This window comes from Salvia hispanica, chromosome 6 (assembly GCF_023119035.1).
Source record: "Salvia hispanica cultivar TCC Black 2014 chromosome 6, UniMelb_Shisp_WGS_1.0, whole genome shotgun sequence".
NCBI lineage: Eukaryota > Viridiplantae > Streptophyta > Magnoliopsida > Lamiales > Lamiaceae > Salvia > Salvia hispanica.
Window position 1 is genome coordinate 36,202,718 of NC_062970.1, and position 18,693 is coordinate 36,221,410.

At 35.9% G+C, this 18,693-nt stretch overlaps 5 protein-coding genes and 1 long non-coding RNA gene across 6 annotated transcripts; 4 read left to right on the top strand and 2 right to left on the bottom strand.

Annotated features, from left to right (window-relative positions):
• On the top strand, positions 1-635 carry LOC125197413. Its single transcript, XR_007172057.1, has 2 exons — positions 1-83; positions 368-635. It is a non-coding gene; the product is annotated as an uncharacterized LOC125197413 (long non-coding RNA).
• Positions 636-1,181: 546 nt separating this feature from the next.
• LOC125192505 (obg-like ATPase 1) lies at positions 1,182-5,428 on the top strand. Its single transcript, XM_048090100.1, has 12 exons — positions 1,182-1,378; positions 1,760-1,927; positions 2,021-2,144; positions 2,547-2,638; positions 2,834-2,932; positions 3,224-3,337; positions 3,575-3,639; positions 3,810-3,926; positions 4,398-4,473; positions 4,820-4,912; positions 5,041-5,091; positions 5,175-5,428. Exons 1-12 carry the CDS (start codon positions 1,292-1,294, stop codon positions 5,271-5,273), a joined length of 1,185 nt encoding a protein of 394 aa, XP_047946057.1. The 5' UTR covers positions 1,182-1,291; the 3' UTR covers positions 5,274-5,428.
• Positions 5,429-7,258: 1,830 nt separating this feature from the next.
• LOC125195922 lies at positions 7,259-9,163 on the bottom strand. Its single transcript, XM_048094209.1, has 2 exons — positions 8,741-9,163; positions 7,259-8,662 (listed from the first exon to the last, which is right to left on the bottom strand). The coding sequence occupies exons 1-2, from the start codon at positions 8,828-8,830 to the stop codon at positions 7,436-7,438; spliced, it is 1,317 nt and encodes a 438-aa protein (XP_047950166.1). The 5' UTR covers positions 8,831-9,163; the 3' UTR covers positions 7,259-7,435.
• Positions 9,164-11,700: 2,537 nt separating this feature from the next.
• LOC125195228 (wall-associated receptor kinase-like 22) lies at positions 11,701-13,415 on the top strand. The gene is made up of 4 exons (XM_048093409.1): positions 11,701-11,985; positions 12,041-12,460; positions 12,552-12,836; positions 13,074-13,415. The coding sequence occupies exons 1-4, from the start codon at positions 11,701-11,703 to the stop codon at positions 13,413-13,415; spliced, it is 1,332 nt and encodes a 443-aa protein (XP_047949366.1).
• Positions 13,416-14,646: 1,231 nt separating this feature from the next.
• LOC125195923 (putative germin-like protein 2-1) lies at positions 14,647-15,388 on the top strand. Its single transcript, XM_048094210.1, has 2 exons — positions 14,647-14,758; positions 14,853-15,388. The coding sequence occupies exons 1-2, from the start codon at positions 14,647-14,649 to the stop codon at positions 15,386-15,388; spliced, it is 648 nt and encodes a 215-aa protein (XP_047950167.1).
• Positions 15,389-16,457: 1,069 nt separating this feature from the next.
• On the bottom strand, positions 16,458-17,494 carry LOC125192437 (putative germin-like protein 2-1). The gene is made up of 2 exons (XM_048090007.1): positions 17,383-17,494; positions 16,458-16,996 (listed from the first exon to the last, which is right to left on the bottom strand). The coding sequence occupies exons 1-2, from the start codon at positions 17,492-17,494 to the stop codon at positions 16,458-16,460; spliced, it is 651 nt and encodes a 216-aa protein (XP_047945964.1).
• Positions 17,495-18,693: the final 1,199 nt, after the last annotated feature.

Consider the following 18,693-nt stretch of genomic DNA (forward strand, 5'->3'; position numbering starts at 1 on the left):
GCAGGTCATTGAGATCCTTGAGCTGGTCAAGAGAGAATTAAGTGGAGAATCTACTATACTGTCGTGATATGCTCCATATCAAGGTAAGAAGGGCCTTTAACCTATAGACAGTTTCTATGATCTTGAACAAATTATTGCTCATCATTGGCCATACTCAAAACACGGAGCTAGTTTTGATTTAAGTTGATGAAAATGAAATAGCATAACTGTTAATAACACTAGTAAGAGTTTTTATGTAACCAGATTCAAGTATATGGTTCTGCTTCTTTGAAACTTGATTAAAGAAAGCTGCATTCTCCAAAACTCGAAATTTTTGCTAATGGATGAAAAATTTAATGTGTGTTTTCTTTGGAACAAACAAATGCAGATCTCCTTCCTGTAGAGAGTGACAATCTGAGCTGGTACAATGTACATTTACTGGGTAGTTGTAGCAGAAGTGGGCCTTATCATAGACCCGTAGATAAGGCATGAGCCTTTTTTTGTAGCGGGCAAACAAGGAACGTCAAGAACCTGAGAGAGATTTCTGGTTTGCCTCTAGTTAAGTTTAGTCTTTTTCATCAACTTATGCCGTCTTGTACATGATAGTACCATGTAAATCTTTTGGCCGTTTAGTTCAATTTATTGGACCAGGCTCACTTATATATGTTTCATTTCCTTTCTACGAATTTGGTGGCCATTGAAATATTTTGTAAACGTGATTAAATAAATAAAACCAGAAAAGAGCTCTTATATAGTTACCAAACGCCCACGCAACTCAATGATAAAATGTGATTAATTGTAATAATTCATTGTATTTATTTAAGTGTTAATTTATTTTACAATCGGACTTTTGTTTAAGAGGTTTTAACGTATGCTATAATGTCAGCTACATGCGTATAAATGGATTGCAAAACATCTTAATATTATTGTTCTGTGAATTTCTACCTAAAATTTCTTACTTTTGGCAGTTTGATTGTTGTCACGCAAATAACTGCATCACAACTTATACTACAATAAAGTAAGAAGATTACTTTATTACTGATTTTGTTTTTGATGACAATGGAATATGAATTTATAACCACAAACATCAAATGTTTTTAAAATATAAATGGGCCCTTTTTGGGGCCTATGCAACAGCTGAATTGCAATGCATCTGATGCCCCTAAAAAATAAAAATCCTTTTTCACTTTAATATTATTACTTGAAAAACCCTAATAAGTAAAACTTCTCAACTGAAATCTCTACTGTGTGTCATCTCATTTTGATCCAGCAATTTCTAAACCAGTAGTTAAGGTTTAGGATATTGCCAGAAATGCCTCCGAAAGCAGCTAAATCAAAGGAAGCCCCAGCTGAGAGGCCGATTCTAGGACGTTTTTCTTCTCACCTGAAGATTGGAATCGTATGTTTTTCCATTAAAACCTGATTTAAGAAGTTGGTTAATTGTTCAATGATGAAGCTTTTAGTCGTATTAAGATTGGAGTGATAGCTCAATACTTATCATGCAGTTTATGCTAATTGAATTGCTTGCTCATGCGAACCTTTTTTACCGAAGGAATTCTTGCTGAACTTTTTCGGTACGGCTAGCTTCGCATTACCGGGAAAAAGCTTAAATTTTAGTACTAATGATTGATGAATGGGTGCTAAATATGTGATGACGAATTAAGTTGTTTAGCTCGATTCATATCTAGTGTAGAAACATTTGGTGGTATGTGCATAAGTTAGTTTTTTCGCTTTGAAAGTGTAATCATTTTGAGATTTATCGACTGCAATGTCTTTTCAGGTCGGGTTGCCAAATGTAGGGAAATCGACCCTATTCAATACCCTCACCAAGTTGTCTATACCAGCTGAAAACTTTCCTTTCTGCACTATTGAGCCCAATGAGGCTCGAGTGAACATTCCTGACGAGAGATTTGACTGGCTATGCCAACTCTTCAAGCCGAAGAGCGAGGTTCTATCTGCATTATGGATTTCTGTTACTGTTTTAGCTGGGATTATGCAGCTCCATGATTCATTAATGCTAGCTTTAATCTATGTGATGCAGGTATCAGCTTTCCTAGAAATTCATGATATTGCCGGACTTGTTCGTGGTGCTCATGAAGGACAAGGACTGGGGAACAACTTCTTATCGCATATCCGTGCTGTTGATGGAATTTTTCATGTATTACGTAAGCTGATATCTTTGGACATTTCCTTTGTCAAATGCCCTTTAAAAATGTGATGCAAGATTGTAGTATTTGTTTCACACTCTGAGAAGAATGTGTAGTTTCTATCAGTATAATTTACATGTCCTATGGTGCCTTCTTTTCTTTTAGATTTTCCCTTTACATGCAAGGGTATGGGGTGATTCTTAATTTTTACTTTGTTAATTTTTTTTTATATGAGGAGCTTGAGCTCTCCATCAATATTTAGTTTGTTTTAAGTCTCTGTAGTTATGATTCACATTGGTCCAATCATGTCACTTAGAGCATCTTACCTGTATCATGAAAAAGGACAGTCGTCTTTTCTTCCAATAACTTTTTATTTGGTATTATTTGAATGTACTGTCTCAATGGAGCTTTGTGCTTTAGGTGCGTTCGAGGATCCTGATATTATCCATGTTGATGACTTAGTGGATCCTGTAAGGGATCTAGAGACAATATCTGCCGAATTACGTCTGAAGGTAGGCTTGGTTTATTTCTTTGTCTTTTGCCCTAGAGACCTAGACAGCTATTATCCACTCCTTATTGGCTAGTGAATTATGTTGAAGCTTGATCTTGTAGTTGGTTTAGGGTCTTTAGACTCTTTAGATGTTGTCAATTACTATTTCTTAATGAGTTTTACTGGTTTTGAAAGTTGAAGTTTTGTGTGATGCTAGGATATTGAATTCATGGAGAGGCGAATTGAAGATCTTGAGAAGAGCATGAAGAGGAGCAATGACAAGCAGCTGAAAATTGAGCACGAGTTGTGCCTGCGGGTTTGTACTAATAATTGCAAATAAAAGTGAATAGTCACACACCAATGATGGTTTGCTAGCTATTAGCCAAAAATGAAAATAAAAACTATTCTTCACGGTGTTCACACACAGCTAACCAAAATTAGTGATATTATTTATAACCATTGAAGAGCAAAGTGATTATCCTTTATGCCCAGCTAAACGAAATAGTGATTGAGCAATGATAATCATTATTGTATGACTTGGTTCAATTTAGTAGTATCACCATCAGTAAGGGTGTTGTACTAAATCTTGAATTTTTGTCTCCACAAGATCAAGGCAAGTTTGGACGAGGGAAAAGATGTCCGCCTGGTGGACTGGAAAGCTGTTGAAGTTGAGATACTGAATACTTTTCAGTTGCTCACTGCAAAGCCTGTTGTTTACTTGGTGAGTAAATAATACTAATATATATCGTAGAAGGTGTCTGCGCTTTTGAATTTTAGTTACCATTATCTCTCATGTTGAATGCATAATCAATTTCAGTTTTTTGTTTGAGTGCCATATTCTTTCCCCCGAGACTGTTCGATTGGTTACTTAATTTGGTAGCTAAACTTTTGCTTGCAGTTAAATGAGTAAGCAACCAACATTTTTCATGCTTGTAATTATTTGTACTTTCCTCAATAGGTGAACATGAGTGAAAAAGATTATCAAAGGAAAAAGAACAAGTTTCTCCCAAAGATTCATGCTTGGTATGTATCATCCACGAACAATTCTCTAATCCTTTGTTGGCTTTGATATAGACGGACACATACATTTCTTTTCCCTGCTTACATATGCTCTTCCCCTGCCACACTTTGCTCTTCCCCTGCCACACTTTGCTCTTTTTCTGTTGTCTGATGAGTTCCATATTATCATGTAGGGTGCAAGAGCATGGTGGTGAAACCATGATCCCTTTCAGCTGTGCTCTTGAGAGGAATCTTGCTGATTTATCCCCCGATGAAGCTGCTAAATATTGTGAGGAGAACAAGGTTCAAAGGTAGAACAATGATTTTTCATCTCAAATATATTGGGGAATTCAACCCACATTAAAATTCAGATCCCTCTAACCCAAATTTTTTTCTTATGTCATAAATAATTTCCTTAAGTGATAGAGCATTTCCTTCTTTATTAGTAGTTATCAACTAATAACTATTGATAATTTAAGATGCCCATCCTTATATATACGATTCTTTTGAATGCAAATAACAGTCATTGCATTCATGGCCATCTGTGCATGTTATGTAATATGCGCTGACAGTTGGCACCGAATGTGGTAGTAGTAAAGTAATGATTTAGCATTCAACTGTTAGAATACCTAAGAAATTCTTTGTTCAGGGAGTGATGATTAAGTTTGAATAATCCATAATTAACTTCCTGACTGGATACTGGATATTGTTTTTAGTATTTAATTGGGTTGTATGGTGAAGATTGATAAGGCTGAATTTGAAATTATTTTCTTATATTACAGTGCTCTTCCAAAGATCATAAAGACTGGATTCGCAGCCATTAATCTTATTTACTTTTTCACTGCCGGACCAGATGAGGTATTTTATATTTTTTTAAAAATTGTCAACGTACTTTATTTTCCGCCTCCATAAAGTTACTAGAAAGTAACATTGTTCTTATAAACCCTGTTTTTCTATTAGCTTTATTTAGTGTATGTTGTGACTTTGGAGTTAATTACAAAAGCATATCATTCTCTCAGATTTTGAAGTAATGTAAAAAATACAATAGTTAACCTATCATAATTACTCCAATAGAAGTTGAAGTTTGTGCTAGCTAGCCATGTTTGCCTCCGTGATGCACTTAGAAGCTCTTCAGATTATGTATTCCGTTTATTGTTCTTCAGCTCTGACAATATTTTCAATGTGTCCAACTGCTCTCTTGCAGGTAAAGTGCTGGCAAATCCGTCGTCAGACTAAAGCTCCTCAAGCTGCAGGAGCAATTCATACTGATTTTGAACGAGGTTTCATATGTGCTGAGGTAGTTTTCCCTCTTTATTTTTTACTTTTTGTTTGGCTCTATTGTTTGTGATAGTTATCAGATACTATTAGGGAGTGTCTGTAATGTTCATGAAAGAAAATATTGCTGAATCCTGTCTTGTGTTTTAGGTTATGAAATTTGAAGATCTTAAGGAACTTGGAAGTGAATCGGCAGTGAAGGTAGAATAATTAATTATGTGGTCTATGGTCACTCCTTTCGGTGCCATTATTCTAGAAATTTATGCTACTTGTCTCTTGTGCAGGCTTCTGGGAAGTACAGGCAGGAAGGGAAGACGTATGTTGTCCAGGACGGGGACATTATTTTTTTCAAGTTCAATGTCTCCGGTGGTGGGAAGAAGTGAGGTTTTCCATCCCTTTTTTCATTACCAATTATAGAGTATGAGAAATGAATACTACTACTATAATTGTAAGTTATAATCTGCTTTGGGTGGTTCATGAGCATTGTACAAATTTCGTGATCTTGATTAGAAGTACAGAATATCACTCTGTTGTACTAGTTTTGCTTCTCGATCCCCAATTGATATCTTTTGTGATTGCCTATATATATTTCCAGTCGTAAATGGTTGGATGATTGAAATCTGATACAACTTTCGAGGTTGGTGTCACTGTACCGTTGATAATTAGTAGTCGAAACCCAAACATCAAATTGCTCCTTACTCTAAGTTGTTTCGAATGAGTAGCCCGAGCAAATGAAGACATCATTGGAGCACACCGTCATGTTGCTGTGGTTCAGCTCAGTAGAAATATAACAAGATGTTAAGATGCAACAGTGATGAAATCCATTTGTTCTAACAGTTGATGCACCTAACTTCCTATCTCTAATTGAATTGGCTATCTATCGACATCGAAATGTTCTTTTGTCAAAAAGCACGAGTTTGTGGTCGCCTTCACTTCTCCACTCGCTTTCTTTTCAGCATAAACCAATATCAAGATTCTGTTTTTTTTGCTTTATATGATTCTCATCTTATCCTAATCCTATCTGCTGTTGTCTTAGACTCTTAGCTCATGTCCAATGGTCAAGTTTGTTTGGTTTTTCTTTCCATTTGTTAATAAATCGTTCAATTTTTTAGTTTAGTTTTGTACTCCTTGTGTACTACTACTAAGATTTATTAAACCCATAAGGTCATAAGCAGGGACGGAACTAGATATTGAAATAAGCCGGTGCTGAAATTTCACTATAAATACACCAAAGTGCGCGATGCCTCATATTGTTCATTTACGATTACTTTGACTCGTTTGTAATAGTATTAAAAATATAGTAAAAAAGAAAAATATTAGACAAATGTGTGTTCTTCTATATAAGTAATTTTATAAATAGGAGTAATTAATGAGTAGAATGTGAAATTTATTTATTAAAATTAATGAAAAATAGTAAATGAATATGACCAAAAATAAAATATGAGATGAATAATTGCTTAAAAAATACTAATCAATAATGTTATTATACAAATAAAAATAATAAAATTACAAAATATTAATAAATAAATGGATTCATATAATACTGTTCTGATATAAATAAAAATTATAAAATTTTAAATTGTACAGATTGATATTAAAACATTTTTCAAAAGAACAAATATTAGTAATATATTCCTAAACACACAAAACAAGAAATAGGATTTAAATGCTGTCTGTTACCGAGATCATAATTTATATGACTCGTCTATCTACTCCTATTTATTCAACACCCTGTTTCTCTTCCCTCTCTTCTTTATTTCTTCATTATCTTCTCTCTCAAGCTATTCTATCTCTGTAAACACTACATCCGATTCTAAGAGGACGGCACCGGCCAAGCCCCCGCTGCAACGGTGGCTTGGCCTATTCTATCTCCGTCCCTGGTCATAAGGTCATGCGATTATTGAGACAGCGACGATCCAACTGTACACATGCAAGTAATCAGTTAAGGATGTCCTCTACCTTTGTTACGTCATACGGGTCACATTGATACACACGTCCAAATAAGTAACAGTAATAATTGTAATTTATGTCCCAAATTTTGTACATCTTTTTTGTTAAGTAAATTAAATCACTAGAGGTGATTCTTTAATTGTCAGTTTTTAATTATTACTACTAGAAAGTCTAATTCCCGAGTTATGTCTCAATTACTCAACCACTTCATTGACTCTGGACTCAATCGCTTAAAAAAGGATAACCAAAATCGGTGTTCACCAAGTCAGTATATCTTTTTGCAATTTAAAATCCCACACTATCATATTCATAACTAAAAACAATCAAATTCATCTTCGAATTTTTGCAATTATGATAAATATAAATAGTAAATAATTCATTTTTCTTAAGCAGTAAATATATGATTATAAACAAGGGAGGCCAAAATAACATGGCACCATATTCTGAATGGTTAAGCAGTGAAAGTTTCATGACACAGTCAAACACTAATGAAAACCTAATTACATCCATCCATGGCTTCTCTCAGTCAACCATGCCAGAGGAAGAAAAAAAAGAAGAAAATAAGCATAGACTAACAACCAAGATTCTCTTGTTTTCACTCTAACATACGAGTATCAGCTTCAACAACGAGTTTGCAAGATTCATCATCAACACTTTCTACTGCCTCAACTTCTGCAGCAGATTTATCTTCTACAATAGAATCATTCACATTACTCGCATCACTCATCTTAATCCTTTCATCTCCACTTTGTGAACTCTCTTCCTCTCTAGTTTGTTGTACAGTTTCAAATCCACCACCAACGTCACCTTCGACACCTTCCCCAACCTCAGGCTCAGACCTATCTTGTTCATCATTCTCCCCCGTTGAGTGCGTATTGCTCTCTCCCTCATTTCCAGACTCATTCTCAACAACTTCCTCATCTACTCGGCCTCCTCGCCTTTCTAGCAATAACAACCTCCGCCTCATATCCCCCAACTCCCCCTCCATCAAGAACAGCCTCTCCTTGAGATTCAAGTTCTCTTCCTCCAGTTGTGCAATGTGAGTATCCTGATCATCAACCCGATTTTCCAATATATTGTGATACTCCATCCCACCAGCATTGCCACTATTCGGATTGTAGATCATCTCAAACCTACTCAAATCATGATCCAATCTCCTCTCAACCTCAACATGCTCCTCCACGTCGCTCTCACTTGAGCCCCCCTCATCTTCCTCCCCATCTTCATGCCCGAGAGATCTCAGCCTGATCAACCCCTTCATCGAGCCATAACCATCCACCCCCCACTCTTCCTTAGCCATGTTCCCCAAAACCTCAGTGGAAGGGGACAAGATTGGGGTTGGCAACACAGAGGGGGTCACCGGAAATGGAGAAACCACCGGCGCTATCCCCCCGCTTTTCTTCGCTCTAATCAGAAAGGAAGTGGTATTCCTAGGTGCATATGGGGCAGACCTCTCACCATTACCACCTACATTCATATTTATATTCATGTTCTTGTTAAACTTCTTTTTAGGGAAAGTTTTCCTTGCCCTCAATCGATTCTGATGCTGCAGCTCATTCAATGTTGGAGGGTTGTAGTTCCTAAAATTCAAATTCGCACCACCGCCACTGCCACTGATACCACCGGAGCCAACTACTTGCTGCTGGCGCTGCTCCATCCTCGGTTTATTTACCCTTTTGCCCTTCCAATTGTTCCTGGGACCTAACGAATTATTGAAGGCCACACGCGGAGGTTTCATGGTGTCGGAGCTCAAATTAGGGTTTTGAAACTGCTGCTGCGGTCCCCACATTCCGTAGCTCCGATTCATCGGAGCCATCAGAGGCTGAAAATTAACAGAATAAGCTCGTTTTGAAACTACTGGATAAAATGCCAAGGGTTTATTCTGGTTGAATTTGTTTACCTGCGGATTCATTTGGCTCGAATTCATCAGACTCGGATTCATATTCATCAGCTGCTGCTGCTGGTTCATCATTGATCCTTGGTCGTTCATTTCAGTCGAGATCGATTCAACTTTTCTCACAAAATTACTGGTAAATTGAGAAGAGATAATGAAAAATCTAATCAGAATCTACAATCTCGATCGAATTAATAGATCTGTTACAGAAGTCGTGCAATCCCCACAAAAAAAAGAACTAAGAAGAAAAAAAATGGAAAATTGGAAACCCTAGAACAGAGGAATAACAACAGCTTGAAGATTTTTCAGAGATTTTTGTGTCTGTGCGAATTGAGATTCAATAACAAATTTCGTAGGCACGATTGTTCGATTAAACGTATTCCACACACATCAATCTCGAACAATTATCTGTTATCTCCCTATAGATTTCAACCCTCACGTTTTTTAATTTTGGGAATTTTGTGCAGGTATATATAGAGGTTTGGGAATTCAACCAACGGCTAAAGATCTATCTGGTTGAATTTACCCAACGGCTTTGATTTACTTGGAGGATAATGAGTCGGTTTAGTATCCTTCTCAAATTCAAAATTAATTAATCAACTAAATAAATTTTTTGTTTTAGAAAAATAAGTACGTATAAAATTTAAACATGTGTAATCATTAGAGGTGGGTAGGTACGGTATACCTTACCGAAACCACCTTATCGTAAATACGGTATGTGAAAAAGTCATACCTTTACCTTATCAAAGTTTTCGGTATACCTTATTTTTGGTATGACGAATTTCCATACCGATACGGCGATACCGTACCTCATTTTCGGTATACCGTACCGAAGTTTGGTATACTTTACTTTTTCGGTATACCTGACTTTTCAACATCAATTAAAATAGAAAATTAGAGTATTTAGAATATTATTTATATTTTATAATTTTAAAAATAAATTAAATATAATTTATTCATAAATATATTTATATTTCACGATAGATTTTATAACTTAAAAATATATAAAATATATTTTATATATAATTGTGTTTATAATTTTGTGGCATATACCTTAGTTTACGGTATATACCTTAATTTACGGTATATACCGAATTTCGGTATGCAGCGGTATACCGCGGTATTTGAAAATTCATACCGTTACCTTACCAGAATCTTTCAGTAAGGTATCATACCGTACCGAAAGTTACAGTATACCGAAAATTCGGTATTTTTGATAAATTTTCGGTACGATAAGGCCGGTATTTCGGTATTTTTTCCCAGCCCTAGTAATCATTCTACTATTTCAATCAACGGATTAACAAATAAGCACGTATTATGTATACTAGACACTAGTGAATAAGCTTTATACGGTCTTCCCAAATATTGAACCAAAGAAAATAAAATTCACCACAATTAATTTTGGAGTTGAATAAAACCCGACTTTAATCATGTAGTATATGAATATCAAATAAGATCCCACCACACCGGCTTCCAAATTGCATTACAAAAAGGAATGGTTATATTCAAAGAAAAATTCATACATATATCCATCAATTTCGTCCAAACAAGCATAAAAAATAAAAAATAAAATCGATCACTACTGTCGACTTGAGATCAATAATTTTCTTTATTTTATTTACATATAAAATGAGTGATAAATTCATATTGACGCTGTTTATAGATGACAATTTTATTGATTTCATAAGATAGGGGACAAACGGATTCTATGAGATTTGCAAATAAATTATGGGCCTATACTTTTTCAAAAATGGCCCGAATGGACGTCGAGCTGGCCCAGTAGTTTCAATGAATTTGTATTAAAATTGATAAATTCTTAATTTGAAATTAAATAAGTAGGAGTATAAAATTTGGAAATTAAATGATTTTTCATTTTTCAGTGTTGGTAATCAATCAGGATTTCTCTTACGTGGGTCAAATTTCTTTGGCTGTGCCTTTATTCATCGGACTAGTATCACGCCGCCTGTGCGATGACATATGTTAAAATAGTTTTAAAAATTAATGTTAAATTATAAATTAATTAAATGAAATTAGAAATAATATTATTATATTAAAAATTATAAACAAAATGACTATGAATTATACAACTAAAACATATTCCCTCCGTTCCTTATAACTAAAAGAATAACTCTAATCTCCAATTAACCAAACTAATAGTAATAATATAAATGTCAAAAAAGACTAAACCCGGACATGCAAATTGTACATGAATCGTTTCTCCTAAAATTTCAACATGCGAGAAGTATTTATAGAGATTTTGTTTTGTTTTATTATATTTTTTAACTTCCCTCAATCATCTTTTAAAACATTCACTTCATTGCAATACAGTGACACTAGCCACTAAAAACTTTCCTTCTTCTACATTAGAACTGCAACAAATATCATAACATGATTTTATAATAATTATAATTGACATATGAAACTGGCAGCTGCAGTAATGCACTAATGCTTAACAATTTTCACACCTATATCATAAGATGCCGATTAAGATGCATAAATTCAATAACTCTTGTCCACTGATATAATTTAAATCTTATTTCAGTTTGTCCCATCCAAATTTTCTAGTATAGTTCACAAAACGATTAACCAGCCCTTTTGCAAGCATTTTTCTTATTCATTTCATAAACAATTTATCATTCTCAAAACATCCTAGCATTAAATGAATACTTATAGAATATTCATGTCATATTATTTCATAAACAAATTAGTTACTACTATAAACCAAGAGATTTGACAAGAATGACCCTGCCACAAAAGGAATTCTTTAGATATCCTAGACAAAGTTATGAAGGCAAAGCCACATCTTTTATTAAAATCCAACTCCACAAACATTATACTTTTACCAAAAGGAAATTCATAAGGCCTACATACGTTGATGCATAACACCTTTGTTTAGGTTTAAATAATCCTATTTTATATTTTCATATGTATGTGGGCATTAAGAAAAAAGGCAAACAAGCAAGAAAATGTCACCTAATACTCCTATTTTCCTTCCCTATCTTGTCTTCATAACCATATTGCTGCTACTCTCCCAACTTCACAAAGCAGCAGCAGCAGCCGGTTACTGCCAAGAGAAATGCGGAGAAACGGAGATCCCCTATCCGTTTGGCATGAAGGAGGCGTGCTACCTCGATGCAGCATTCAAAGTCATGTGCAACGAGTCGACTGGCACTGCCTCTCTAGCTTCCATGGGTTGGGAGGTGGAGGACATCGACGTCTCCAACCACAGCCTGCGACGCAAGGACTATAGTGTCCAAACATTTAAAGCTATATCAGACGACTATACATACCGGTCTCTTCACTCAGTATTTGATACTACACTCGCAAAACAAGTTCATCATCAAGGCATGCAACGTTCTTGCATACCTTGATGGTGGCGAAGAACTCACTCTAGGAGTGTGCGCGTCTGCCTGCAATATACCTCTAGCGCCTTCGACTCGCCAGGGCCTCAATTGCTGCCAAATGGATCTGGTAAAAGATATAAGAAATTGCAGTCTGTATGTTGTTGGATTGGGAAATTCGACAGATGGATGTGGCTTCTTCACCTTCATCGACTCGGATTACCTACCCTTGCACCTTAATTTCTTCGAATGCAGCAAAAGGTACACTGTCCCTGTAGTCTATGAATGGGTAGATGGGAACAAGAGCTGCAAAGAGGGAAACATTTGCGGCGATAATAGTAGGTGCATCAACTCTACAACCCTTATCACCGCGATGGATGCAAAGGTAACAACAGAGCATTTTTTCTCTCTATCAAATAAACATTCATAGACGAGTGCAAGGAATCCAAGAGAAAGATTGAAATGATGAGTGACAGAAAGACGACACAGGGATTTTTCAAGAGCTGCAACAACAGGTATCCTCGAGTTTGCAAGAGCCTACAATTTTTAAAATCAGAGAACTGGAGAAGGCCACGGGTAAGTTGAGCGAAAACCGTGTTTTAGGGAAAGGAGGGATAGGCAGAGTCTACAAAGGAATGTTATCGGATGGAAGAATAGTCGGGGTAAAGAAAGCTAACATAAGCAACAACAACCAAATTGGCCAGTTTGTAAACGTCTGCATCCTGTTTGGTTGCTGTCTGGAGTCTGAATCTCTGTTGCTAGTATATGAATACGTATCCTCTCATCATATCCACGACGAGCCTGAGCCTGGGAGAATCGCCTGCGCATAGCTGCAGAGGTTGCAGGGGGCGCTCGCGTACCTTCACTCCTGCACCTCAATGGCCATATGCCACCGCGACATAACATCTTGCTAGACGAGAACTACAGGGATGTTGTGTCTGACTTTGGGCTATCGAGGTGTGTTCCTCTTGATACGACTCATTTGACAACGTTTGTAGGGGGCACGGATCCAGAGTACTTCCAGGAAGAGTGACGTTTATGCATTTGGGGTTGTGGTAGCCGAAATACTAACAGGACGGAAGGCGGTTTCCTCTGCGAGGGACGACATAGGACTGGCGAACCACTTCCGTTCAGCGGTGAAGCAGGGCCTACTATCTCATATACTGGAGGCTGTCGTGGTTGAAGGCGGCCATGGAGACCAAGTTCTTGCAGTTTCCAAACTAGCCAAACGATGTATCAAAGTAAATTCTCGAAAGAGGCCAAGTATGAAGGAAGCGGCTAAGATGGACGAAGAGCTTGACGACAAGCACTGGTTGAATTGGAGGCAGAGAAGGGGATGATCAAACCATCTCGGAATGAACCATTCCTAGTCATAATACTAGGGATGTCAATAAAACCCGAAACTAGCGTGGTTGGTCAGAAATCCTGCATAACATACAAACCAAACATGTGCCGTCCTTGCAAGCTACCAATCAACGCTATCTCTCATATTTAATTCATATATTTTGGACTAATTAAAGTCATTACAGTTTGTAATGTAATCATCGATCTTGTATGATTAGCTATTTTGTTTTATAGATCTTTTTCTAAGGAGTGCACATGAATTTAGTAGATCGATCAATATATTGATTTAAGTCCAAAATATGATACTATAATTAATCTATTTCTTCATACTTTGTGAGGGAATAAATAGTATAGATCGGAGTATATCTTTTTACTATTTACTTTATTTCGTATTGTAATCCAACCTCGTATTTTTATTTATCAGTTACTACGATAAAATATATAACATGCAGATATTATATTAACAATTTAAATCAAGTAACTGATTGGTAATATGTAACCATAGCTAGGGCTATCAATAATACTCTGCAAGTATAGTCAAGGAAAAGTAAATTGGATAACATTTTTCTTCTTTTTTGTCATTTTCGAATTACTTTATAAAAATTTTGATTTTTTTATTGAAACGATACCACTCAGAAAACAGGATTCATAGAGCTGAACATTGAGATAATTTCTGGTTTTTGCCGTCTTCCATTTCGACAATCAAGCGTGTTGAAAAGGTAAAATATATTAATATTAGATGAATGCAGGCGCTATCTAATGAGAAATTTGTTTTCAGAAGAAAAATTTAACTCATAATCCATATCAACAATCGGCCTAAGCCTGATATTTTGGAACATGAAGATAAAAATGAAAATTATGTAATACAGGGACAAAAAATTATGAGTACTATGTATCCTAATTGACTAAAACGAAAATAAATTAATTTTTAAAATGATTATAAATCTTTTTGGCATGTACAATAAGAGCGATGCACTAAAAAATGGGCTAGATTATTTTAAATGCAATTAATGTTGGTTGACGATGTCAATGAGGTGTTAATAGTCGAAGCTTTGCATCAATATTGTTCCTTGATTTTTTCGAAGTTTGCAGGCTTTCTGATTTGAGTATGATCTCATCTTATCTTAAGAATACTCTCCTATAAAAGCTTGTCTCCATCACCATATTTCCCACCTCAAAAAAGGCAATACTTTTATCAACTTTGTAAGAAAAAAGTAAAAAATAAATATGGCCTCCAATTTTATTGTTCTAATTGGATTGCTTGCAACATTTTCATGTGCCATAGCATCTGATTCAAGCCCTCTTCAAGATTTCTGCGTTGCTGATCTAACTGGCCCCGGTACGACAATATAATAAAATTATCGTCGTTAAATTAAGATTTTAGTAGTACTATGTTATAATTGATTGTGTGTTTCGATCTCGTATTTGTGCAGTGTTGGTTAATGGGTTTGCATGTAAAGATCCGAAGCTCGTAGTAGCGGATGACTTCTACATGAGTGGGCTCAACGTTCCCGGGAACACCGCAAATCCTATAGGATCAAAGGTGACTCCGGCCAATGTGGCTCAGATTCCAGGGCTCAACACACTTGGGATTTCCATGGCGCGCATAGACTTCGCCCCATGGGGAGTTAACCCTCCCCACACTCACCCTCGGGCAACTGAGATACTGGCAGTGCTTGAGGGAACCCTGGAGGTGGGGTTCGTGACCTCCAACCCTGATAACCGACTCATCACAAAAGTACTTCAGAAGGGTGATGTTTTTGTGTTTCCGATAAATCTTGTCCATTACCAGAGGAACACCGGAAATGTTAATGCCGTCGCCATGGTTGCCCTAAGCAGTCAAAATCCGGGAGTTATTACCATTGCGAACGCTGTTTTCGGGTCCAAGCCGGATATTGCCAATGATCTTCTTGCAAAGTCCTTCCAAACAGATACTAATACCATTGATTTACTACAATCCAAGTTTTAGATTATGGTCTCTAGTGTATTATTGGTGCTTTTACCCCTTTTTCTGTTAGTAATGTTTCATTGATCATTTCTTCAAAGTCATGAATTGTTTAACGCCCAAACTTGTCATAATCAAAATATTCAAATGGTTGTATGAATCGAAAGATTAGGCATGGAATACTATTCATATATTATATGGGAAATAGTTAATTAATGCTTATAAAATCCTTAAATTTGCAATCGAGTCTCAACTCTCAATTGTGAATTTGAGATGTCAAATAATGTTATATTAATATGGAGTATTAGAGTTTGGTAAAACACACCGATTTGAACATAATCAACTGATGACAGTTTATGCATGTTTTTAATTATTACCACCATTCAAATTGACTTTTATAAAACTATTTCACACTTATAATAACAATAAACTAATACTAGGATTCAACATTTGAAAGAGAAAAATTGTCGACGTATCGGTTGAACCAATGATATGGGCCGGAATGCAATTTACAAGTCATGGTTGAATTTATTTAGTAAAAATAAATGTGTTATCACAATACACGAAGTACAATTTATGTGTAGACCAAAAAAAGTAGTACCCCTACAAAAGTAATAAATTATATTAAAATTACTTATATCATACATTTTAAAGTAATAAATTATATTAAAATTACTTATATCATACATTTTGATAAACTTCTGTATACAACATTAACCATAGATTTACAAATACAATCATCATTGTTACAAATTATAAGATGCAAATTTTCACAGGAACCAATTCTTCTTACTCATACAATACACTGACTACATTGAAATATAATGTTGCATGCATGTCTTGATTGTTTTACTTGACTATATTTGTGAAGATCTTGTGTAAATCTATAATAGTCTATTGTAGGTCATTAGATTTTAAATTTCTTATTGTAATATGTAAATATATAGTAGTAGACTAGTAGTATATAATTGATCTATTTCTTGTGAGGGTTCATTCTCTTACAACCCTGAGGAATAAAAGAGGTTTAGTTAGACAATGCAATCATATTTTAATCTTGCAATATTAAATTATGTATAAGAACAAGATATTTTCGCTAATGATAGGGCGCTTCCAACTTTTGAATAACGGAGCTATCAACCTCCAAAGCTCTAACAAGAACATCATCTTCAATTGTCGGCCTCGATCCAAACATGGTGTTCGCTGCTATGACGACACCCGGATTCTGACTGTTGAGAAACGCCATGCTAACGGCGTTTCCCGACCCAACATTTTGTTGGAAATGAAACAACCCAAAAGGAAATACGAAAACATCGCCCTTCTCCAGCACTTTTGAAATGAGCCTGTTTTCGGGGCTTGATGTGACAAATCCCACTAGTACACTTCCCTCAAGCACCACGAGGATCTCCGAGGCTCGGGGATGGCGGTGGGGTGGCACCACCCCACCTAAGGTATAGTCGACCCGGACGGTCGACATGCCCAAGGTGTTGAGGCCTGGGATCTCGTTCACGGTCGGCCGGTTTACTGAAACACCTAAGTAATTAGATGTGTTTCCAACAATGTTGAGGCCTTTGAATAGGAAATGATCAACAGTTACTTGCCTAGGGTTTAGGCAAGGAAAGCCATTCACTCTCACTGCATAAAGAAAATATTTAGTAAATTAAAAAATGATATGAGTATGATAAAATTAAAAAAATTATTGAAAGTTTTTATAAAACTATGTTTGGTAGTACTAAACAGCCAGACTTGTACATCTTGATCGGAGAAGAATCAAGAGAAAATAATTTCGGGAATGGATCGACAGATTTCTGAAAATAAACAAAAAGGGAAGGACACAACCATATATGGGTTGAGGGGCTTAAGCCCTTGCCACACAACCTTTTTTTAATTAATTTTTGTCAAAATTGTACTATAAATTAACTTTAGCCCATACTAATTTGACGTAGAGGGAGGATGATCAATTGTCAGAAATTGGAGGATTAGTAGGAGCTGTTAAAATTAGAGTAGAAGATCCGACTAACCGATGCTATTGAAGTCCGCAACACAAAAATCTTGTAGAGGGCTTGGTTCATGCCCTAGAACCAGGCTTGGCCAAATTATAGCTACACAACTTAGGGTTAGTATTAAATTCATCTCTCTAAAATCTGTTATAAAAGAGAGGGTAGGGTAGTGCTCTATGGAAAAAATGGCGAGTACTGGTGACATATATAGGTATTAGTGTGGCCTTTGATTACTACAGAAGACAGAGTCACAATGTGAGGGACCTCTTCTATTTGATATAAATAATACTCCTAGTAATTAACAAGACAATGTGTGAACTGTCTAATGAGAAACAATTACTATTAATTCGTTGACGTATTTTTTTCAAGTAAAATTGGAAGAAAATTATGGTTTTATATGTAAACGTAGCAAAAGTTGATTGACAAGAAATGAAGATTCTTTGCCATAGATGTGAGAATTTCAAGGCTTTCCCAAGAATTGTTGTTATTATAACGTTGCACCTTGGATTGTTCAAGGAATGTCCTCTTTGTTGTGAATATTGGACTTCAATGTTTGTAGCTAGGAGTGAGTATGCGGACAATTGATCATTGATTAAATCAAGTCATGTTAGAACAATAGTATGACGACATATTTAACAACAGCTAAAGGAAAAAAAACATTTGAGAACAAGAGTCAAGTGGGAAATGCAGGGTTAATTTGGACAAGTGAATAAGGTTGAAAAAAACCACATTATAAATATCGACAATTTTGTCACAGGAACATATTTTTTTTTTGTTTTTATTACTTCTAAATATTTGCAAATTTTTGAAATACTATCTTCATACTCGCCAAATTGATGTTAATGTAGATTAGATCATCGAAAGTTGATGATATAAAGGCTGAATTGATCAGAAAATAAAAATTTGCAGGCAGAAATAAGTAACAATGACTGCCAGTCTGCTACGGCGTACGTGGGAAGAAGAAGACTGTTAGGGTGCTTCCTCCCTTAACGAAGAACGATCTACCGGTTACGAGAGTAACACAAGATAATCCGGCGCCCGGTGTGCGGGTCAGCGGTCAAACGTGAAGGCTGGCGCGGAGGAGTTCTTCGTCGGCAGCTGTTAGGGTTTGTGATGTATTACGCAAGACGCTTTGGGCAAAATAATTCTTCATTAATTGATTTGGAAATCAATGAGAAGCCCTATTTATATCATCTAGGACCCTAGGGTTGGTTTGACTTAATCCTATACATCGAGAAAGAACCAACAAAGAAAATCCGACGGAGCTTATAAAACGCTCGACTCATAAACCGTTCAGAAATAAAGAAATTACAATTAAATAAACCAAAGTCT